Source organism: Bos grunniens, chromosome 19 (assembly GCF_055505025.1).
Source record: "Bos grunniens cultivar Pamir isolate PY7600 chromosome 19, Bosgru_T2T1.0, whole genome shotgun sequence".
In the NCBI taxonomy this organism is placed as follows: Eukaryota; Metazoa; Chordata; class Mammalia; order Artiodactyla; family Bovidae; genus Bos; species Bos grunniens.
Genome location: NC_141183.1, coordinates 16,366,420 through 16,391,109, shown reverse-complemented (window position 1 = coordinate 16,391,109; position 24,690 = coordinate 16,366,420). Strand labels below are relative to the sequence as shown.

The 24,690-nt window shown below is 40.8% G+C and overlaps 1 protein-coding gene across 33 annotated transcripts in view; it reads left to right on the top strand.

Moving 5' to 3' along the window:
* TLK2 (tousled like kinase 2) overlaps positions 1 to 23,925 on the top strand; it is a 131,848-nt gene extending 107,923 nt beyond the window's left edge. For 22 of the 33 annotated variants that reach the window (XM_086357101.1, XM_086357092.1, XM_086357102.1 and 19 more), the window contains 8 exons: positions 753 to 834; positions 4,940 to 5,031; positions 9,597 to 9,686; positions 13,459 to 13,628; positions 15,020 to 15,158; positions 18,689 to 18,800; positions 20,312 to 20,419; positions 22,829 to 23,925. In XM_086357101.1, coding sequence (XP_086213227.1) covers positions 753 to 834; positions 4,940 to 5,031; positions 9,597 to 9,686; positions 13,459 to 13,628; positions 15,020 to 15,158; positions 18,689 to 18,800; positions 20,312 to 20,419; positions 22,829 to 23,002 — 967 coding nt within the window. In that variant the 3' untranslated portion in view covers positions 23,003 to 23,925. Of the gene's footprint in view, positions 1 to 752; positions 835 to 4,939; positions 5,032 to 9,596; positions 9,687 to 13,458; positions 13,629 to 15,019; positions 15,159 to 18,688; positions 18,801 to 20,311; positions 20,420 to 21,250; positions 21,443 to 22,828 lie in introns of those variants that run through there. The other 11 variants (XM_086357114.1, XM_086357110.1, XM_086357111.1 and 8 more) reach the window with 1 other exon arrangement.
* The last annotated feature ends 765 nt before the right edge of the window (positions 23,926 to 24,690 follow it).

Genomic DNA, 24,690 nt, shown 5'->3' with positions numbered 1-24,690 from the left:
GCCAAACAAAGAGTTGAGATGTGGCTCTGACTCCACAGTGAAATCCTATGCAGTGATGTCACCTCTCTCCACAGGTGTGCCACTGTCTCAAAATCAAAATACTTTCAGGATTATTAGTAGGGCTGATGAGGAACTAGGTAGAAACACCTAAAAGTTATTTTTGCCAGAATCTCTCATTTCTTTATCTTATTGCTAGAAAATGATACAAGATGGAATCCTATATGGGGAAAACAGTTACATCATGAAGATGTAAAGAGAGAAAATGAATGCACGTAGAGCATGTGACTCACTTTATAATGAGACCTGATTTTAAGGCCATGGAAACTATCTTGGGTTTTTATTGTATGTTTTTGGATGGAGGGGACGTGTGGTTCTTGAGGGGTTTGCAGGACCCTGGTAGCAGTTTGGAAATCCCTGGTCCAGTGTACAGCCCTGCACCCCCCTCCTTTATGGCAGGGCAGAAAGAGAGGGAAGTCAACAGGGGTCACTAGTCTAATTGTGGCTGTGCTGCAGCTGGCACCTGGGTCTCACGACTCCACAGCTAATGTTGTTCATCATAGTTAACGCCTTCTCTTTGAACCATAGAGTTTTTCCTATGCTCAGAATTAGCTATATTGCGGTGATTGCCAAACTGTTGGCAGCATCTGTAATTGTATGTATAACACGTCAGACATTCTGGAAATTTCACAAACAAGGAAAATTGTGTAGTACTTGACCTCAAAATGTTGTTGTTTTATATTCTGTTTCCACAGATTTAAAGATCATCCAACGCTAAATGACAGATATTTGTTGTTACATCTTTTGGGTAGAGGAGGTTTCAGTGAAGTTTACAAGGTAAGTATGAGGAACTGGGTATAGAGACTGAGAGTTAAGTTATCGGTTATTACAAACTTAGAAAACATTTAAAATAGCGATAGAATTGTGACTGATATCTACTGGCCAAAATTCCAAACTGTTAAGAACCTGTGTATCAAAATGATCCCTTGGAGAAGGAGACGGCAACCCACTCCAGTATTCTTGCTTGGGAGATCCCATGGACAGGTGGGCTATGGTCCATGCGGTCGCAAAAGAGTCAGACACAACTTAGAGTCTAAACAACAACTATCTTTGGGAGAACTGCTTCTAGTAAACTTGTGACTAAGCAGGAGTCAATATTTTACCCTGTTTATCAAGTTTGAAGAGTAATTACAGATTAAAAAAAAAAACAAACAGAAAATAGCACCATTTCTGGGTAATGGAATAGTGGTGATTTTTACTCTGGTTTTGTACTTTCTGCCTCATCTGTATTTGTTAGAGATGAATGCTACTTTTATTCTAATAAAATTTATATATATATATATGTATATATATAATGTTTAAAATAGACGTACTAAAAAATTAATTCTTTGAAAACCTGGTTTTTGCTTTTAAAGTGTTGGCATCTTCCATGTCAGAGTGTTTAGTAACACTGGTTTTGCTGAAGGATTGTCCTGGCTTAGAGTGCTTCAGTTGGCGCAGCAAAGTCCAGGCTACTGTGGCCTCCAGTTGATTTTCCATGAATGAGAAATTCTGCCTGTTTTAAATACACCAACCACAACCTCCTTAAATTTCTCTGTTTCTGGCACCTGGCATTTAAATGCCCAATTAGTTTATTAATTTGTCTTTACTGTATGACCCTAGTAATTCCCTCTTTTCTAAGTTGTAGCCTGTACTGTTAATGATTTATGTTATGCCCATATGAATTTTTATATAGAAAATCTTTTGAGTGAAATACTTATTTCAGATAAAAACATTAGTTTTTCTTTTTTCTCTTTTTTAATGTTAATTTTTTTATTGTGGTGATGTATACATGATACCTACCATTTTAACCATTTTTAAGTATACAGTGGCATTACATGTACAGTGTCGTGAAAGTATCATCACTTCCCATTTCCAGAATTATGATAATATTTCTAGTGTACTGCTGGGTTTGATTTTCTAGTATTTTGCTCATATTTTTAATCTATGATCATAAGTGGTATTGGCTTACAGTGTTTTTTTATGTGCAGGCAGCATTGTCTAGCTTTGATGTCATAGTTATTCCAGGAGTTGTGAAACTTCTTTTTTCCCATGTTCTGGAGTGTTTTGCATTACATGTTGGCTACGTGGAAGTTGTTAGTGCTAAATCATAAAATCAGCTGGGTAGTTGTCATTTTAGAGGAAAATAGCCTTTTCAGTTTCTTTTACAAATATTGACCCATTCAGACTTTCTTCCCTTTCTTAAGTTAGTTTTGATAATTCATTTTTCATGGAAAATCATCCTATTTCATCATGATTTCCATACTTTATAAGTTATTTCTCTTATGAAATGTTTATTTTTGTATCTTTTGACTAATAGGCCAGAGGTTAGTTAGTGTTTCTTTTTTCCTCTGGAGATTAACTTTTTATTTTTGTTGATCAGATCTACTATTTGATTTGTTCTGTTTTCATTGACTTTTGCTTTCAAATCTTCCTTCTGTTTAGTTTTCATTCTTGGGTCATATACTTAGTTTATTATTTATTTGGGGTAATTTTAAAAATTGTGATAAAAAACAAATAGCGTAAAATGACTAACTTAACCTTTTATAAGTGTTCAGTTGTTGCTGTTCAGTCGTGCAGTCATGTCCAGCTCTTTGTGACCCCATGGATTGCAGCATGCCAGGCTTCGTTTTCCTTCACTATCTCTGGGAATTTGTTCAAACTCATGTCCATTGAGTTGATGATGCCATCCAACCATCTCATCCTTCGTTGTCCTCTTCTCCTCCTGCCTTCAGTCTTTTCCAGCATCAGGGCCTTTTCCAATGAGTCAGCTCTTTGCATCAGGTGGCCAAAGTATTAGAGCTTCAGCATCAGTCCTTCCAGTGAATATTCAGGGTTGATTTCCTTTAGGATTGACTAGTTTGGATTCCTTGCTGTCCATGGGGCTCTCAAGAGTCTTCTCAGTTCAGTAGTGTTACATATATTCATGTTGTTCTGAAACAGATCTTCAGAACTTTTTCATCTTGCAGAACAGGAGCTCTACTCACTAATCAGCAGCTGTCCTTTTCCTTCTTTCTCCAGCTGCCGGTAACCATAATTCTACTTTATATTTTTATTAATTTGATTATTTTTTGGTAGCTCATGTGAGGAATCACAGTGTTTGTCTTTTTGTGACTGGCTTATTTCATTTACCATAATGTTCTCAAAGTTTATCCATGTTGGAGCATGTGACAAGATTTTCTTCTTTTTAAACTTGGATAACCCTGAGATTGTTTATATATACTTCATTTTCTTTATCCATTCATCATCTGTCAGGTGACATTTGTGTTGCTTCCTTCTCTTATCTGTTGTGAAGAGTGCTGCTTTGAGTACGCTTGTGCAAATACCTCTTTGCGATCTTGCTTTCAGTTCTTCTGGCTGTATACCCAGAAGTGGGACTATTTCTTTTTTAAAATCATCAAAATTGGTTTTTGGTGCTTCACTTGTTAGTGATTTCTTCATATTTTTTCCTGTTCTTCAAACATTTTAACACTTCTGAAGTCTAAATGCTTCTTACAACAATATGTACATCAATGTATTCTTTTGCTGTCTTCCATGTAGCCCTTCTTCGATCATTGGTGAATCACAGTGTCTTGAACTCAGAAATAGGTTTTGATAATAGGAAAAAATGACACTTGTAGTTCATTGGTGCTCTTACAAATTAGGTGATGTTTAATCTGGCTTTTAATGGCTTGAAATGGTTCCCTCCTATAAAACCATGATGGATACATGCATACAGGTGGACTTTAGACTCTGTAAGAAAAAGAGTTCAAAAGTTTCCATTTCTGTGAAATAAGATATTCTGTTTGAATTGAATGGTTTTTGTATTTTAAAAATACTGGTTTAAATTTGGTATGTGTTAGAAGTTTCTTTTATAAGCAGGCCTCTCTTGTATCCTGTGCTTTCCTAGAGGTAGCTTGTCTTTTAAAAGATCTGTAGAGTAATCACCACTCTTCATGGACTGTATGTCCTCTGCCTGTTGTCTTCATCTATTCATATGTTTGTGGAAACTGGCAGATAGGTGGTAATAGCATTGGAACTGAAGCAGTAAGTTTTTAATTTGGACATTAAAGCCAAATTCATTCTGAAAAAGTTCCTCAAAAAATTGTTTTGGGGAAATCTGTTGTAAAATGCTACTTACTTTTTCAAATTGTGATGTACGCCAGGCGTCCTTGAAAATCTGTTATCTTTTTTTAACCCCATAATCTAGCACCACTGAGCTGATCTGGAGCTTGTGCCAACAGTGGTGGCCTTTGGGGAAAGCATGTCCCTTTTTTTGGACGGTGCTGCATAAGCGACTAGCTTCTGACATTGTTGAGGTCCAAAATTACTTTTTATTTATCCAGTATGTAGGGGTGCAATTAAACAAACTTAGCAAAGAGGTGTGTCCTGTTTCTTAAGAAAGCAGATAGTCTATGACCCTAGCATTTCAAAAGTGGCAGGACCTCTGAACGTACAACTGCTCTAAAAATAAAGCCTATTAAAAAATATTTACAAAAAGGAAAAAAAAAAAAAAAAAACGTGGCAGGAATTACTGTTGAAGAATGTCAAGTCCCAGAACCAGCTAAGGGACAAGAGCCAAGAGGTGAGAAAGGTCCCAAATAGGGTAGATGATATCCAGAAAGAGAGTTGTTTAGAAGTGACTGTTAAGGCATGGACTGTCTTTCTGTTTATTGTATATGCTAGGTTTTATTTTCTAAACCCCTTGGTGCCAGTGTGTCTGGAGACTTCTCGATTGTCTCATCACAAGTTTCAAGAAAGATGATTACAACTCTGAAGGAAGTGTGCTCTCCACTGCCCTTGTTATTTAATAACGCATTTTGGACTTTTGAAAATGTTGGTCTGTTAAACAGAAGCTTCTGGTCAGTAGCCTGTAATTTTTATTAGCATTATCCACAGTATAATTTATTCCTTTTCTTTATAGGCATTTGATCTAACAGAACAAAGATACGTAGCTGTGAAAATTCACCAGTTAAATAAAAACTGGAGAGATGAGAAAAAGGAGAATTACCACAAGTAAGTGATACTAGAGTATCTGATTTTTCAAAATTTAGTATTAATAGCTGTAGTTTGAGCACTGTGTTAAGAGCTTTACATGCATTGCTGTTGTTTCATTTAATCCTCATAACTGTCCTTGGAGAGTAAATAAATCTTCCATCTTACTGATAAGGAAATTGATACTTACAGAATTGAGTAACAGCTAAAAAATGGCTGAGCCTGTATTTAAATCCAGACTTCCCTTAATCCAGGCCCATGTGTTTAACCCTCCCCTTCCATTGTGCCTCTAAAAGTAGCTATAATAAATAAGTAAAGCCTCATAAATCATTGTTGCTTGTCTGTAGAAAATGTGAGAGCGTTCTTTAGTGGCCTGGGGACCCCGGGGAGCATGGGGTGGGGCTTCTGCTGCTGCCTCAGTCTCATCATGGAGGAGACCATGCGGCGCTGGCGCCCTCAGTGTGGGCCTCAGTGCTGGACCCGCCTCCCCTGTCACAGGCTTCCCGTCTCAGAGCTCTTGTCCTCAGTGTCCCACTTGCTGTGCTTGCCCCTTTCTAGATGCCATTGTGGCAGCCCTCATCTGTACTGGGGGTGCAGGATGGGAGGGTGACTCTTTAGAATGAACAGTTTTTACACATGCAGGTAGGAATGTTTTTCTTCCACTAACATCAGCCCTTGCCTGTCTCTGCCCTGAGCTTCAGAACATTGAAGTTATAGCTCACTTGCTTTGGAGGCCACTCAGACTTTTCTGTTAGAATCTCCACTAGCCGTAATATTGTTTCCTTTTTGTAGTAACAAGTACTGTGTTAGACATATCCTACCCCTGAAAGAAGAGACAGCCCCTTTTGCTAGAAAGCAGTCTACCTCCATTCTATAAAAGCACTTTTGCTTTCTCTTATAAATAGTACTCTGGAAGGAAAAAGGCAGAAGAGTGGACTTTGAAGAGCCTTTTAGGTGGCTTCTAAATCTCAGTAGAAAAATAAAACATTTCTACATCATTAACCCATTCTTGAGGCTTGGAGCAAGGCAACTCCTGCCTTATGGCTACTGTTCATCAGGGACCCAGGAACTCTTGCTGCTCTGTGCAGGCTGGCAGAGGTGCTCAGTGCTGGAGGAGAGAAGGTTCCTGTGGCGTTAGGAGAGAGAGCGCTTAGCAGAGGTGGGAAAAAGGATGCTGTGTGCTCTGTGCATGGCACTCTGCCTGTGTCCGTGTGTGACAGGCGGCTGCAGTCCAGATGCTTTTGAGGAGCAGTTACATTACTACAGGTACATTCCAGGCACTCGACAGGCAGGGACAAATGGCACGCGGCCGCAGTTGCCAGGGAGCACTGAGGAGAGGACAGCCACATGTTCTGACCAGTTAGGAAGATGGTGAGAAATGTCCTCATCATACTGAGACTCAAAGAGTACCTTAGGGTATAGGAACAGTACCTGCATCTCTTTCACAGTGTCCTTCGGCTATCCTCGGAGCCTGTTCTGCAGCTTGTGTGCTCTGCCAACTCTAAACCAGCTGACTCTACAAGGGATGGACCTTGGTGAACCTTGAGGAGATAGTTCCTCTGCAGAGATTTATACAGACTTTGCCTCGTCTCCATGTCCAGCTTTCAGGCTGAGTTTAAAGAGAACTCAGGGGTCGAAGACTGTGGTGACTGCCCATGGGGGTTGTGCTCACTGTAGCCTTTTGAAGCAGTGAGGGATGGACACCAGGACCTCCTTGACACACTTGGCAAGCTGTTTGAGTCCTGGTGCGTGTGGATGGGGTCTCCTTTCCCATTTGTCTGCCAGATGGAGTCACAGAGCAGCTGAAGCGGGTAGTTTCGTGTCTGAGTTCTTAGAGGTTCAGCTCCAGCTCCCAGCGCTGCCTTCCTATTCTTTGCTTCCTCACCAAGGCAGGAATCACGACTCCTGAGCATCTCCTGTGGAGCCATCTGGGCAGGAGCCATTTCCCAGTTGATAGACACACTGGTGGAGGGGCGGGTGGTGCAAAATTTTTGTGACCTCCATTCATCCTTGTGGGAAAATTCTTACAGCATTTCCACCTTTCTTGGAAAGATTTTGCTTGCTAAGTGATAATAAATCATAACAGAGGAATTTTAGGCTATAAATAATAGTGAATTAGCAATATGGCATTAACCCCCTTGAACTGAGATTAGGGAGACATGTCAGGGGCTGAACAGATTTTAGAGAGTGCTTCAGAAAGTCAGTGTGAAGCTGAAGAGGAGTAATTTCAGTGTTGTGGTCACATTATAAAATATGAAAATACTGCTGTTACCTGCATATAGTAAGATCTTCTGCTTGCTTTTTCCTTCATGGGGATGACTTTCCACCCCCATCTGGAATCAGAACATGTATTTGGGTGAAAAAGAGAAAAATTCAAAGAAAATAAAAGGCTGTTGTATTGTTTTATTTAGAGTTCTATTTCGCACCCCCTTTCCTCTCCTTTCTCTGAAAGTAATAGAAGTAAACTGGTTGTTTTGCTTTTGCATTATTAAGCATTAATAGGCATTACTTGATTTCTTTAACCTCCCAAAATAGATATTAAGAAATTTATGGTAGGAAAAATTTCATATAAAGCTATCCACAGAAATAACTGTATCTGTACTCTTGTATGATACTCTTTTCTAATTTTCTAGGATATAATTACTGAAAGTCTAAATATATATCTCCTTAGAGTAGAAGACTAAATGGATCAGTTTCTTGTTTCCTTATTTATAGTGCATTAGTCCCTTCGACGTTTAGTTGAAATTTGAACATATGAAGGATGTAAGAATATAAGGAGAACCTCTGCTCTGCCTGGTGAACTGTAGCAAATGGCCTTAGAGCCCGGCGTGATGTTGCGGGGGGGGGGGTCCTTTCATGACACACAGAAAGTTTCCTTAGTTGGCAAGGACTTGTGACAGTTTCTTTAATTTATAATTTTTTCTTCCTTTATTTTCCTCAGTTTTTTAATACCTCCATGGAGAAATTGGTCTCTACTCTGAAATGCACAAAATCAAAAAGTTAAAAGGGCGGAGAACGATAGATTTCTAGTGTGTGAGAATGAGAAATGACTTAACAGTAATCTGTTTAGACCATAGGTTTCTGAACTTGTTTTTTTAGAAACAGTACTACCTTTATTTTACCGAATGAAATGAGGTATTACATTTTTCTTTTGTCCATGCTATGAGGCATGTGGGATCTTAGTTCCTCACCAGGGATCAAACCTGCTTACCCTGCATTGGAAGCGTGGTGCTGCTCCGACTCAGTGCTGACAAGTTTTTCTTTTCAGAAAGACATAAAGATACTGATGAGGACTTCCCTGGTGGTCCAGTGGTTAAGGATCTGCCTGCCAATGCAGGGGGCATGGGTTTGATCCCTGGTCCCAGAAGATTCCACATGCTGCTGGGCAGCTAATAAGCCTGTGCATCAAAACTACTAAACCCACGTTCTAGAGTCCATGCTCTGCAACCAGAGAAGCCCCAAAACTAGAGAGTAGCCCCTACTCAGCACAGCTAGACAAAGCCTGTGCACAGCAACAAAGACTCAGAGCAGCCAAAAAGTCTTTTAAAATTAAAGAAAAAGTGCTGATGAAATGAAGCGTATGAAGAAGCAAAACTGCCCAAAATGGCCACTTAAAAAATAAACCTAATCAAACAAGGTTTTCTTTGGGGAAGAACATTCAATCACTTTTAGATTCCTGTTCTTCCCCTCCCTCTTCCCCTAGTTGTTCCTCAGTTTTCTTCGATTGAGTACTTTCTGAGTATTTTTGACATGCTGGAATACATTTCAGAAAACATCACTGTTTTCCTTTTTTGACTCTTAAAACAAAATGCCCCAAACTAAATGGTGCTAGGTTACTTAAAATATAATATCCTAATATATATATATATAATAATATACTATTACTCTTTTTAAGTAAGAACTAAGTTTTATTCTTTAAAATTCAGTATATGAATATGTCAGATTACATAGTACATTTTTCTTCCTTATCTTACTAAAGAAAAAAGACATGTATGAAAAAACGTCTTTTATTCTAAGAAAACTAAGGTTCCCATAGTTTCAAACTTTTTATCAAATTAGCATTTTCTTAGAAAGTAATGCTGATAGTCCTTTAAATTCTTTTTTGTAAAGAGTAGGATTGAAGAACAAATCCAATGCATTGTAATTGCCTTATCTTACCAGCAGCCCTTTTACTCAGTGAGTTTACGTACCAAATTGATCCCTGTGATGGAACCCCAGGGTATGAACATTTGTAGATGGAAAGTATCAGCTTCAGAGAAAAGAAAAAAGTGCTGTCTTTATCATTTTTAAACGTCTGCTGTTTGGGTATCAATATAAAAGAGGTAAGGTTATCACAGAATGAACTTGCAAAGGATAAAAGTTGGTGCCTACTGTTTTCCCAACAGCTTGGCAGAGACCTGTGGAGAAAACGGGGTGAAAAAGACTAGAGGACCAGATGGCCTTGAATGGAGTGGATGTGCGGGAGCAATGGGGGTGTGAGAATGAATTGGGAGGGTCCTGGAAGAGTTCTGAAAGACAGGACAGGGTACAAAATGTTAAATGTTTCCCTTTAAACAGAATACAGAATGTCTCCCTTTGGTTCACAGGCATGCATGTAGGGAATACCGGATTCACAAAGAACTGGATCATCCCAGAATAGTTAAGCTGTATGATTACTTTTCACTGGACACTGACTCGTAAGTACTATGCCGTTTCTAGCGTAGCAGAAAATATTATTTTCTTGCAGTGTGTTGATGACTCATGGAATGGAATTTAAAGCTGGGTCCAGAAAATACTGTCTGAGGGGGCCAAATGTATTTATGGGCAAATGATTGTATTTGAATTCACATTGGGGCCAGCAAGATGTACATTTCTTGGCCACAGGATGGGTGCAGTTGTGTGCTGGTCAGTGTTTCACAACCAGCATGGAGGGGAGAGGCATAGGGCTGATGGGTACTGTTTGCCAGTTTCTGTGAAATAAGACTCTGAACATGTCCAATTTTTTTAAAAAGGGGGGGCAGCTTTATTGAGATAGGTTTATATACCATATGGTTCACTCATTTAAAAGTACACAGTATTCATAGGTATATTGCGGCCATGACTGTAGTCAGTTTTAGAACATTTTCTCCACTCAGAAAGAAATCCTGTACCTTATTCTATCATCCCCCTTTTCCTCCACTCCACTCCTGCTGTAAGCAACCACCTATCTGCTTTTTGTGTCTATAGATCAGCTTTTCAGGGACTTTCATAAGATGGATCATGTAGTGTGTGAACTTTTGTGGCTGGCCTCTTGCACTTAGCATGGTGTTCTTTTAAGGTTCTTCTTGTGTCATTTATCAGTACTTCATTCTGTTTTATGACTAAATATATTCTACTGTATGGAAATACTACCTTTTGTTTATCCATTTATCCTACCAGTGGCTTAAAAACTAGCTCACAAGATTTCTGAGAATTTAACTCTCAGCTCTTAGAAACTGGTACAAACTGGTGCTGGCATACCACAGACAAGCAACAGTCAAGTGAGGCTGATGAACACTGATGGGCCTTTTGAAGTTCTAGCAGTATGATTTCATCATAGAATTAGAATGAAATGTGGCAGAGTCTAATGCTACATCTGAAAATATAGGTTGGTTCAGAGGCTTATAGAGATTTCAGTCCAGCCTTCTCACTTTGTAGGTGGAGAGTTGAGGACCAGAGAAGTTCATGACTTGTCTGAGATCTTTAATAATCGTAGGCATTGTTGTATTTCATTACTTGTATAGGTAAGCTCTCCATCTCTTGGTTTATCCGGAGTTTAGAAATAGTTCAGCATTTGGAAACATCTCTGTAGGAGTCTGAACTGAATCAGGAAAGCATGCTTAGGCCTGGCCCGCAGGGGTTTCCTTCCGCCTCCCAGCGTGTTCGGCCTCTTCCAGATGGCGGCTGTCTCAGAGCTTGCTGTGCGAGAGAGCCCATCCAGATTTAGAAATGGCCCCAAAGGGAGACCATAATTCCCTTTGGAAGCATCCACTCAGGGATTTCCCCTTTCCAGTCAAGTGCAGTCAGCACAGTGCTGTGTGTGGTGTGGAGTGGGGTTCAGAAAAACAGCGAGTTAAAAAGCAGATTTCCACAGGGTAGCTTTATTGTTTTGCTTTCAACAAGTTCCTTGAATACTAGGAAGGACACTCATAGCCCCCAAATATAAGCAACAAAAATCATTTCAAAAATAAATACAATGACTTGGATTATCTGCTGTTTTGAATTGTATACACACTTTTAACTAATCTGAGAAATTGAGTTGATTTTACACTACTCTTGGGTTGTTTACTTTGTTCTTCCTGTTGTGTGTATGGTGAATTTTTCCCCAAAATAAGTCAAATCATTGTTTTAGAAAGTTTTCTGAGAGTTGAGTATTAAAAATGAGATTTTATTTTCAGCTTGCATTGGGTCCAAAATAAATTCACTAAGCCTGAGACTCTATGCCTCAGATTTCAGCACATCAGATCAGAGAAATTGATACATTTTAGGCCTATTTTCTCAAATAGAATGCTAGCATGTTGGGACATGCTATGTTTTGTAAGAAGCATGAGCTGTTGGTCAGTTTGGGGGGGTCCCTTGGGACTGTGTGTTGTCCACATTTTGTTGTTTTGCTTCTTGAAGGTCTTCAGTATTCCATAGGCCCTGAGTGTGAGTCCTGCGTGTGTTCCATCTTAGATGTGTTGGCCCTTGTAGGCTGTGTTCACCAGGCTCCTTTGTCAGTTGCTGTTCAGTGGGATTCATTCAGTGGGGAGACAGAGGTGGTGGTGGGTGGAGACTCCTCCCCCCATGGTTCCAGGTTCCCTCGGTGACCCTGGTTCTGACTGTGCCATCTCCACCCTCTGGCCTTAAGGTGCTAATGACTTCCTGCTCTAGATGATTTCTAGGGTGCTCACTGGCCACTTTGTCTTCTTAGCTCTTCTATCATCTGTGTGATTAGTTCTCTGAATTAAAGCCTCTCTGTTCTAAATACTTCAGTAATTTTTATTTGCCAGCAAGACCCTGAGTGATTTAGCCACATTGTTACAGCTTCAGTTCAGTTCAGTCGCTGGCTCAGTTGTGTCTGACTCTGCAACCCCGGTGAATCGCAGCACACCAGGCCTCCCTGTCCATCACCAACTCCCGGAGTTCACTCAAACTCATGTCCATCGAGTTGGTGATGCCATCCAGCCATCTCATCCTCTGTCGTCCCCTTCTCCACCTGCCCCCAATCCCTCCCAGCATCAAGGTCTTTACCAATGAGTCAACTCTTCACATGAAGTGGCCAAAGTATTGGAGTTTCAGCTTCAGCATCAGTCCTTCCAATGGACACCCAGGACCGATCTCCTTTAGGATGGACTGGTTGGATCTCCTTGAAGTCCAAGGAACTCTCAAGAGTCTTCTCCAACACCACAGTTCAAAAGTATCAATTCTTTGGCACTCAGCTTTCATCACAGTCCAACTCTCACATCCATACATGACCACTGGAAAAACCATAGCCTTGACTAGATGGACCTTTGTTGGCAAAGTAATATCTCTGCTTTTAAAATAGTTTAAAAGGTATTCATCTCTCAGGAAGCCTTACTTCAGTTTATGACTGCCTTGGAAGACAGACACATGACCCTACATATCCTGAATGCTGTGTAGTTTTAGATCTGTGTGACATACTGGTATAAGTGAAAGAAAAAACTCATACTATATAATGATACATTTGTTAGAACTACAGATACTGTCCTTTAAAAAGCTCTTTTATCCCTTGTGTATTTAACAAAGAAAAATCATAGTACGTGCAGTCTGCTAGGAGCAGTAGTGTGTAGTCAGCCATGGGGACCTGGCAGACCCCAGATTCTTCCTTACTGTCAGCACCCAGGGTCATATAAAATGTCTACAGTGAGGATTGTGTATTTGATCATGATGTACTTGTTTAGAAATGGAGCATCCTGTGGATAGTAGAGTAAGTGTCTAGCTTACATACATGACAGTTCCTGTCAGTATTCCTAAAGTCTGATTCAAGAAGCGGTGTGCCCTGGGTGAACTTTAGCAGAGCAGGTTCCAACGTGAAGGGTGCAGACACTCTTCACTAAGAGAGTTGTCAATTTACTTCCTGTAAACTGCTACTACTGAATAAAGAATAGAAGAGTATTTTAAAGAGCAAAGAAGGAAGTGAGAAGCTATCTATCTACCTTAGCAGTCCCCAACCTTTTTGGCACCAGGGACCGATCATATATGTGGAAGACAGTTTTTCCACAGACGGGGCAGGGGGTCAGGGGTGACTTTGGGATGATTCAAGCTCACTACATTTATTATGCACTTTATTTCTATTGTTATCACAGCAGCTCCACCTCAGATCATCAGCATTAGATCCCGGAGGTTGGGGACCCCTGAAGTACCTGATGGTTTCACTGGGGCTTGTTTAGTTAGACTTAATTTGCTTGCTTTTATCCCACGATCAAGTGTTGGTTTATTTGTCTTTAGGTTTTGTACAGTACTAGAATACTGTGAGGGAAATGATCTGGACTTCTACCTGAAACAGCACAAATTAATGTCGGAGAAAGAAGCCCGATCCATTATCATGCAGATTGTGAATGCTTTAAAGTACTTAAATGAAATAAAACCTCCTATCATACACTATGACCTCAAACCAGGTATGTCTAATTTTTAGGAGACAGTATTGGTGGTATTTCTTTGATCTTATAAGTAACTTTCAATTTTATAAAGTTACAGGGTTTGGTGGGGGCCAAAAAGGCCTAATAAAATCTGACTCCAAATTGTCTGGGTAGGTGTGGGAATAAGAGAGTCCTGGCCACACAGCATGGGGTTTAGGAGGTTGGGTCGTATTCAGCGCTCTGCAGAAACAATGCCCTTGTCCTTAGAGCCAGGGCAGTTCATGATGTCAGTCCAATTAAGAAAGAACTGCTCTGGCAAGCTTGGTTTTGTTTTTTCCCATTACTCACCCTATACAGCAATCCTTCTACCCCAAGTCTCTTTGATAAGTGCCCTCACATTAGCAAATTCTTTTCCATATATGCCCCCCATTTCATTAAATTCTGAGCAGAGTTTTCCATCTTTTTGTATGGTTACTATCTAACTTTGATAGTTGTTGGCAGGGGAGAGAGCAATTTGACTTCTGTCTGTTGTCATCCTCAGCTGTTGCTTAGAAGTCTGCCTGTGTGCTCTTTAGACGGCTCTATCCAGCTGAGCTTAGGTGTTGGGAAGAGTCCCCTTTACCTCCTGGTGGGGACAGTTAACTTTGCCATCCTCTTCTGATAGCTACATATTAAATCTCACTATTCTTTAATGACTAAAGTGAAAGTTGCTCAGTTGTGTCTGACTCTTTGCGACCCCATGGACCATACAGTCCATGGAATTCTTCAGGAGTGGGTAGCCTTTCCCTTCTCCAGGGCATCTTCCCAACTCAGGAATCGAACGCAGGTCTCCCTTATTGCAGGCAGATTCTTTACCAGCTAAGTCAGAAGGGAAGCCCCTTTAATGACTAAATAAATAACTAAAAAATTCATTACAAGGAAGTGATTTTTTAAAAGATGGCTACTGTGTGATTGGGTTTTCTATTACTGAATCCGTTACATTTTCCGGCCCGGGAGCTGTAGGTGGCGCTGTGGTACTAACTTAGATTCCCCTGTATGTTTCCTTTGATTCCACACCACCCTCCCCAAACTACTGGTCCAAACAGGGTGGTTTAGAGATCCGTACTGAAAGCTCAGATGAAAGTTTCCCACTATTTTTGACCAACCATACAAATGATATTTTACTTTGGCTAGTTAATTATTTTTTTCCACTGCTCATAGTGCTGGTTTTGGCACATTAAGCAGGTGATTCTTGGAAAAGAGAAATTTGCAGCCAGACACTTACGACTCTCCTCTAGCATCCAGAATCCAGATTGTTTTATTCCAGAGATTTAAATGTTTGCTATTATGTGTAAGAGTTGGAGTCCAGTTGTCCTCTTCTTGTCTGTTATTACTACCTTGGCTTTTCCTAGTAAGTTCTCTTTTATTCATGAAGATTTTTATCTTTTTAGGTAATATTCTTTTAGTAAATGGTACAGCGTGTGGAGAGATAAAAATCACAGATTTTGGTCTTTCCAAGATAATGGATGATGATAGCTACAATTCAGTGGATGGCATGGAGCTAACATCACAAGGTGCTGGTACTTACTGGTAGGTATCTGAGAGGTCTGTCCAGTTGGCTGGAGATGCGACTGTGCTATGCTGAGGTGTTGGTGATTGTTCATTAGACTATATTCTGTCTGCTTAGGCAGAAATGCTGTATGTCATAGTAGACTTTCCTCTCCAAATATTTGCTGTCTTGTCAGCAGTTTGGCTCTTTGTATTTACATGAATTTGTCTTAATTTTTCTTTTTATTCTTAAAAACCATTGAGAGAGGGATTATGCATGACCAGGCGTTTTGAGTTGTGTGTTTGCTCCGTAGGTCAGGCCCTACTGTGTACATAGAGAATGAGATTACTTATGTGTATGTAAAGAATGGCCCTCACTTCCTTTCAGAATTTCAAATGCAGGTCTCTCTCTTCCTGAGTTGATGGGATGAGGAAGTTTTTTCTATAGTTGCCTGAAGATGGTGGACTGAAGAACCCAGGAGTTACGAAGATTAGGATGTAAAATAAGCACAGCATTCCTTGAAATCTAAACAGGAAAAAGTGAGCATAATTTGCCAAGAATTGTATCCATTTCTGGCAGCCATGTTCCAAAAGGTTTTGAGCCGCATTTCTTCCCATCTGTCGTCACTTGTCCACCCCCGACCACTCTGCCCAGCTGGCTCTGCCTGCCTGTTCTGTGCCCTGTCTTACTCTGTCTCATACTCCTTTTGACAGTGAGCACCATAAAAGATACCTGCAACTCAGGCATTTGACTTTGTGATTGTAAAGGTGTTAACAGAGCTTCCTTTTCACTTCTGGGGTGGTAACACAAAGCCACACATTGGAATGTTTGATTCTGAACATGGAGAAGCCTCCTGTAGCATTAAGGGAGGGGAAATGCGTGCAGTTAAATCCCAAGGTCAGCTGGCCAGATCACTGATGTTTGAGACTGGAGGACCCTGGCCCTTAGCCAGTTAGTGACTGTCTGGGAATGAGGGTGTTGATGGGAAGCAGACAGAGAAGAGGGGGACATCAGCCCTGTTACCACCCCCACCACATTGAAGAATTGATCATGTCCTGCTAAAAGCACCGTGTACATACAATTTCAGCTTTCCCTTGTTCCTTATTGTTTGTGGAGATGGTACCTATAGTGAAAATTGGTCCCTAAATTAAAACTTTGAGATTCTAGGTTTAAAATAGAAGCTACACTTACAGTGTTTATTCACTTGGTGGTTTTTGTGGGTTCCTGTCAGTAAATGATACAAAAATATCTGCTGTTGGAAATTCTGGAAGCAGGTCTATACCTCTGTTTTATAAATTCACCAGAACTTGGATTTGAGCTTTTTCATTTGATAGCTTGTTCTTTCTTAAAGGTGAAGATTTTTCACATTAAAATTAGTTATCTCATTGCTTCCTGTTGCTGTATTTACTAAGCTATAAAATTTAGTAGTTTGGCATTTACATAAAAGTATGTAATGTTTGGGATTTGCTTCAAAGGAATCTGGGGGAGATTAAGAGGGGTATACATGAACAAAGATTGCCGTGTTGACAGTTACTGAAGCTGGATGATGTTTACTTGGGGGTTCATTTTATGATGTTTTTCTACTTTATATTTGAAGACTTTTTTTTTTTCATGGTAAGAGTAAGGTAGAAAGGAAGCTACTGAGAAAATTAAATTGTTTGAGTTTCTGTGAAGGTTTAAAAAGTAAAAATTCTCCATATTGGTGTTTCTAATCACCGTCCTCACTGTCATCCTCATATTATGTCCCAGAAAGATACAGACAGAATGTGAGGACTTAACAAATTTTAAGTGAGCATTTGCAGCATTTGGTTGTTCCAGAATTCTTCTACATGGAACACTACTTTTAAACAAGTAACCCGTAGAGTAGGCCTTGAGAATCATTTTTCTCCACGAGGATTTTATCATGATGGCGTATGCAATTATGTTTGTTTTTTAAACACAATTTAGTGCAATATCTTCTATTCTCCTTCCCAAAGTCCTTGATAGGGACTTAGAATGCTTATTATGTGGGTGAACAACTAGTCTATTTCTTCATTTATAGATGGGGAAACTGAGACCCAGAAAGTGATATGCTGAACTTAAACTATTAAGGGACAGTGTCTTCTGTATTCTCATTATTTGACCACAGTATTACTTTGCATTTGGATAAGTCCAGCAACCTCCGTTTTTCCTCACCACAAACAAGAACTTACTTCTTCCCCACCATTTCCACAAAAAAGTTATAAGTACATTAAAAGATCATTTTAGAATCAAGATTTTATTTATCCAAACTCATATTTAAATTATGTATATTAAAGAATTAAGAGCCATGAAAACCTGGGACTCAGGGAGGTTTTAGTGGCATTTGGATGAGCTATTCTTTTTATAGATTCTTTGATCTATATTTTTATTTCTTTACGTTTCTTTCCCCATGCTCCCCTTGTGAGTTTTCTGTCTATATTTTCATTTTTCAGTGTGTGTTTTGGCTAGACACTTTCATTGTGAAATAATAATCTAGGTCAATGGTCTTAATAATTTTAAAATGACTATTAAAAGAAATAGCGTAAAACTAAACTTCTTAAAAAAAAAAAGCCCATCATCTGAACATTTTCTGCCTCTCAACTCTTATGATCCCCTTTCAGCTATACATTTAGGTTTTTACACCAGAAGCACAGCAGGGTTTAAAATAGTTTTTCACAAAATTGATTTTGCCAGCATGAAATCTGCAGAGGTCTCTCTGTTATCTTTAGAATTCTGCCTTCCAGCTGTGCCATGGCTAAGACTCCAGGCAGTGAGGAGAGGCATATTATTTGGTTTCCTAAATGCTAAGAGGCACTTACCTTCCACACCATACAATTTGGTATGGTTGGCTGTCCAGCTAGTCTTTTTAGAGGTCAGGAGTTGGGTGGGGAGGGAAGGAATTCAGATGAGGATTGAGTTGGGCCAACAGCTAGAAGTTTATTTGGCTTTTAGGCACTATTTGTTAGTCTTCCATAAGCCCCTGATCATCCTTAAAGTAGGAAATATAAAATGTACCTTCATAATTTGAACTTTAATGTTACCATTGATTATAATTGTAGTCAGTCTAGATTTCCAGAAGAGGCTACCTTAAGAAGACACTTAATAGCCACTCCCCTCAGAGATTTATACTGGCTCCTGAATTCATTTGGGTTTTTAAGAGTTATTTATTTTAGAGACTGTTTCTTCTTCTGTCAGCATGAAAGGAAATCACACCACTTATATTTTAATGTTTGTTGCTACAGCTATCATAAAAGGAAATGCACTTCTGTGTTCCCCCCCTTCTTTCAAACACTTGCTGAATGACATTTTACACTAGGCTCAGGCCTGGAAAAGAATGCTGGCGTGGGTAAAGTAGGAACGAGGGAGAATATTTACCTCTCTCAGTAAATAAGAAATAGGACATGACCACCTCCTTAACATAGAGTGTCTTTATCAGCTGGATCTAAGTTGGCTTTCAGATGTTAAGATTCAGATATTTTAATTTTCATCAAAGTCCTTAGTTTGCCTTTTTGTACATGTCTTAGATTTATACAGTTGCTTTTCTAAGAATTTTTATTTCCCTTTTGTCCAGGTATTTACCACCAGAGTGTTTTGTGGTTGGGAAAGAACCACCAAAGATCTCAAATAAAGTTGACGTCTGGTCAGTGGGTGTGATCTTCTACCAGTGTCTTTACGGAAGGAAGGTAATGAGAACGGCGGGATGTGGTGGCGTCTGTCTCGGGGGTGCATGTCACAGTGGCGCTGTGTGCATTCTTCCCTTGGACTAATCACTGGGTCATACAGAATGGAATCCCGAAAGCTGTGGCTCGAAGAAAATACAGACTTAATTATAGAAGCTTTATGCATAGAAGCAGAAATTTCCAGTTCCAGGGCATCTAATGAATTCTGCTGGGCTGTTGAAGACATCCTTTTTTCGCCATTCACAGTTAGATCTAGAGAGCCCATGCTCCACAACGAGAGAGCCCATATGCCATGAGTAGAGAGGCCCAGTGCAGCCAAATAAATAAGTATTGTACACACACACACACACACACACACACACACACACACACACACACACAATCTTCCCAAGATCCATTCTTGAGGGTCGTGAGAACTGAAACTTGAAATACCTGCAAGGCTTCTTACTCCCAGCCACCCCATTAGCATAAAGTACGCTTCGTATTTCTATACTGGTGCCAGAAAGTACTTATTTTTTGTTACTTCTAATAAAGGTAATATATTATTTGAATAAGTGAAAAGCTAGGTATTAACTACACATAATGAATTTTCACATTTATGTTTTCCTTGTGAGCATAATATCTTGTAAATGTATATACTGGGATCCATTGTATATTTATACTCCTGTTTCTGCTACCAGTACATTTGTATGTTTCAACGTTCCCCACTGGGCTGTGGGTATAAACTATTTGGGAGTTCTGCAACTCACTTAGATTCCTAATACTTTGATTACAATCCCCAGACCAAACTGTTAATTCAGATTTCAGCCTAGTCTTTACCTTTGCTTTGGTCTTTGTTTCTTTATCGTACCTATCTAACATTCAGAAACTATTCAGAACTAATGGGGTTAATTATTATTTATACTCTGGTATTATAGAAGTGCTGCAATAATGGTGGCTGAGGTTATCTAACAAGAACAGCAATCTCAGTAGAAACACTATAGAGGACACCAGGTGTGAACTTCTTTCTTAGGAGTTTATCAGAAAATAGCGATTTGTGGCACAGATGAAGCCACTCACTTAGTAGCCCCAGCTCTCCCGCCCCCCAACTATGTCCTGATCCCTCTCCTCTTTCACTTCCTTCCTACCTTTTTATCTGCATCTTGGGTCCATCTGTGGCACACATACATATTACCACTTCGGGCAAAAGAGGTTGCTGGTTCGTGTTCTGAATCTTCCTTATCTTTGCTGTAAGCAAAGGCACTGTGCTATAGCAAATGCTGCTTCTGGTCCCAGCTCTACATTAACCTAGATGTTGGAACTTGAGGAAATTACTTCAAAAGCAAGTTACTTCAAATCCACGCCTTTCCATCCTTTATCTATAAAATGAGAGAATTAGAGGAGATCATCCCTAAAGTTCCTTCCAGCAATTCTTGTGGAAATATATGTTTACCTTTCCCATCTCTTTGCTTTTGAATTGTGTTTTCTTTCATTTTAACCAGAGGTCTACCTTTGTTTGTTTTTTTATTTGATAGCCTTTTGGCCATAATCAGTCCCAGCAAGACATTCTACAAGAAAATACTATCCTCAAAGCTACTGAAGTGCAGTTCCCGCCAAAGCCAGTAGTAACACCTGAAGCAAAGGTAAGTCTTGACCCATTGGCCAACAGAAATGTCTACTTTGCCTTCTCTATTATTTCTTTGGGTGATTTCTCCAACCTCTATCTTCTTCTCCCCGTCTCTTCCCACAACAAATATTTATTAGGTACCTAGTATTAGACAACTTCCCAGGTGGCACAATGGTAAAGAATCTGCCTGCCAGTGCAGGAGAAGAGGGAGACGTGGGTTCAGTCCCTGAGTGGGAAAGATTCCCTGGAGTAGGAAATGGTAACCCCTTCCAGTATTCTTGCCTGGAAAATTCCATGGACAGAGGAGCTTGGCGGGCCACAGTCCATGGGGTCACAAAGAGTTGGACATGACTGAGCGACTAAGCACAGGTGGAAGTACTAGACACTGTTCTGGGTAGTGGAGAGAGCTGTGACTGTACAGCGATGAACTACATAGACAAGGTTTCTGTCCTCATAACGTGTATGTTTTACTAGGTGAGATAAATGGTAACTAAAAATGAATACCTTTCAGATAGTGATAAATATTATAGAGAAGAAATCAGACTAACGGAAAGGGAGAGGTGGGAACCTCCTTTTTTGATGTCATGGTAGAGAAGGTCTAGATGATGAAGTGACTTTTTTCAACAATCTTGACGGATGTGAAGGTGGGAGCCATGTGTAGACTTGGGAGAATATTCTGAACAGAGAGAAGAGAATGAAGCTCAGATGTGAGTGTGAGCTTAGCCAGTCCCCAGAGCAGGCAGAGCAGAGGAGAGCGGAGAGAGGCAGCAGGATGGACTTAAGCTTATGGGAGGCAGTTGAAGGTTTTTGTCCAGCCAGCCATGTAATCTGATTGCTCTTTCAAAAGCCTACCCTGGGAGCTGTGTAGAGGGAAGATTCAAGGCAAAAGGTGTGTATTTGAGTTGGTATCCAAGCCAAGAAAACTGTCGAGCTCCAGATACCTCACTAAAGAAGCTTCATTTTTAAAGGTCAAGGACCACTATGTTCATTTCTATGAATTTGTTATCTTCCAAATGCTTTAATAAAGCAACTGCCTATAGATGTCTTTGTTTTTGAAAAACCAGGAATTGTATCAATTAAACATGGAAAAACAAAAAATCCGTAGTTCATTTTATGTTTTTAGATATATTAAAGTAGACTTTACTTTTTAGAACAGTTTTAGACTCACAGCAAAACTGAGTGGAAAGTAAACATTTCCATATACTCCCTGCTGCTGCAACCCTTCTCCCCTTGCCCTGGCACACTCCCCCAGCGCACAGCCTCCTCCACCAGAATGTCAGCAACCTGCACCAGAATGGGGCATCTCTACAATCAATGGACCTCCATCCAGGCATCATTATCACCCTAATGCAAAGTACAGACTTTGAATGATACTATTTTAGAAATAAAAAAACTGATTCAGCTGTTTAAATAATTATATTTAAGGTTTTATTAAATAGAGCTATCTGGTTAAAAAATAGGAGAAGACAGATAATGTATGTAAGGGCCTCTGCCAATGCAGGGGACACAGGTTCAATCCCTGGTCTGGGAAGATCCTACACGCTGTGGGGCAGCTAAGCCTGTGTCACAACTACTGAGCTCACGCACCTAGAGCCTGTGCTCTGCAACAAGGGAAGCCTCTGCCCTGAGAAGAAGCCCGTGCACCGCGACTAGAGAGTAGTCCCTGCTCGCTGCAACTAAAGAAAGCCCTTGCACAGCAATGAAGACCAAGTATAACCATAAATAAACATAAAATTAAAAATAATTGTAGAAACTGAGGCTATGTAGCTCTTCATACCCAGCACAAAGGAAACGTCCCTGTTAGTAGTAAATTAGGAATCCAAATCAAACCCCACTCACAGTAAGCCTGTATGTTTGCAGAACTCTTGGGGAGACAAGTCCTGGTCAGATGCTCCTTCACTTAGATGTGTGCCTGATCATTTGCTTAACGACTTTTCAAGGGAGAATAAGATACACCGAGAGAGCACTTGACAGCATGTGACACACGGCAGTGTTAGTGTCATCACACCACCTTTCATATGCTCATGGTTTGTCACTACAGTTTTCACTTCCTCAGGAAGTTCCCATGAGACCAGATGCAGAACTATGAAGTTAGGCTGTGCCCATGCATACCAGCCAAGGCAGGGAGAGATTTTTCTTTTGGTCTTTGTGCTCTGGGGACAGAGATCTGTAGAGGTCATGCCGTGTTCCCCCTCGGGAATGGCTCAGGCACCTGTGCTGGAGAAGGAGTCGGTGGCCACAGAGCAGCGCTGCATCTGGCACGTCTTTTCTGGGTCTGCCTAGTGGTTTCCAGGCAAGGCCCTAAGTCCCTTCTCTTCAGGAGACTTTTGCTCTGGGCCCTGGCAGCTGCTACAGAACCTCCTGGGTTCCCTCTTGGGGTGCCAAGATTATCTCTTCAGGCTTCTTCAAGAAACTTTCCTTTCAGGCGTTTATTCGACGATGCTTGGCCTACCGAAAGGAGGACCGCATCGACGTCCAGCAGCTGGCCTGTGACCCCTACTTGCTTCCTCACATCCGAAAGTCGGTCTCCACGAGTAGCCCTGCTGGAGCTGCTATTGCGTCAACCTCGGGGGCGTCCAATAACAGTTCTTCGAATTGAGACTCACTCCCAGCCACAGACTGTTCGACACACAGAGTGGACAAATGGCGTTCAGCAGCGGGTTTGGAACATAGCGAATCCAAATGGATCTCATGAAACCTGTACCAGGTGCTTTTATTTTCTTGCTTTTTTCCCATCCATAGAGCATGACAGCATCGATTCTCAGTGAGGAGAAACCTCGGGCAGCTCTGGCCAGGCCTCGTAGGAAAAGGCCCCGCCCAAGGTTCCGGCGTCAACGGCCACTGCGTGTGGCTGCTCTGAGTGAGGAAAAAATTAAAAAGAAAAACTGGTTCCATGTACTGTGAACTTGAAAACATGCAGACTCAGGGGGGTCCCTGATGCAGTGCTTCAGATGAAGAATGTGGACTTGAAAATACAGACTGGGCTAGTCCAGTGTCTATATTTAAACTTGTTCTTTTCTTTTAATAAAGTTTAGGTAACATCTCCTGAAAAGCTTGTAGCACAAAGGCTCGGCTGGGGATGGTGTTTGACTTCGGAGGAAAAAAGTTGCTATTGCCCGTTAAAGGCACTAGAGTTAGTGTTTTATCCCTAAATAATTTCAATTTTTAAAAACATGCAGCTTCCCTCCCCCCCTTTTTTATTTTTGAAAGAATACATTTGGTCATAAAGTGAAACCCGTATTAGCAAGTACGTGGCAATGTTCATTCCAATCAGATGCAGCTTTCTCCTCCGTCTGGTCTCCTATTTGCAATTGCTTCCTTCATCTCAGTAGGGAAAAAATTGAGTGGGAGTACTGAGATGTGTGGGGTTTTGCCATTGGACAAAGAATGAGATTAGAACTCTGCAGCTTGGAGTCTCTCTAGGTTTTCAACTATTTCTTCACAATTTGAACACTTGACGGTTGTCCCTTTTAATTTATTTGAAGTGCTATTTTTTTAAATAAAGGTTCATCTGTCCATGCAGTCCTCTTGGATTCTCTGAATGTAGTAACCATTGAAACTGTTCCAAGGGCAGGCAGAACTCAGGCTGGGGAGCCAGTGCTCCAGGGGGCAGGGCTTCCCACCCTCAGACCCCGTGCACTTGCTGAACGGTGTGCGTTTCTCGTTAACAGTTACTGTAAAACTTGATCAGCACATAAGCTTTCCTCTGTTAGATCTTTTGACAGGAAACAACCTCCAGCCACCTGAATTATGTGGGTATGTGCTGGGGTGTGTGTGTGTGTGCGCGCGCATGCACACACACACACACACACACACACTTTGTCTAACTCACTTTAATAGATTGATTGAGTGAAGTTAAAAAATAATCTCAAAGGAAATAGGTATTTCAAATATGAACATTCTTTTGGAACTTTTTCTTTTTTTAATGTGGTTGTTTCTGAGATGGATGATCAGCTGAAGACAGAGCTGAAATGGGAGCTGCGTGGCCCCACCATGCCCTTGAAACAGCAGAACACTCGACAGTAGAGGGGGAAGGAGGCCAGAGTCTGAACATGTGGTAGCCAGCTTGGAATGTTACTGACATATGTGGCAAGAGGGCTCAGCCAGAAATATTTAAAGATGCAGCACTCAGGCATGCGAGTTGCCTGGGCAAGGGGCGGGCTGGGGGCGGCGGTGGCGGCAGTCAGGAAGGGTAGAGAGCGCTCAAATGACTCACAACCAGTATTTCTTTGACATGTGAAGAGTACCAGTAGTGACACATTCTCCAGGCCCTTTATGGACCTGCCC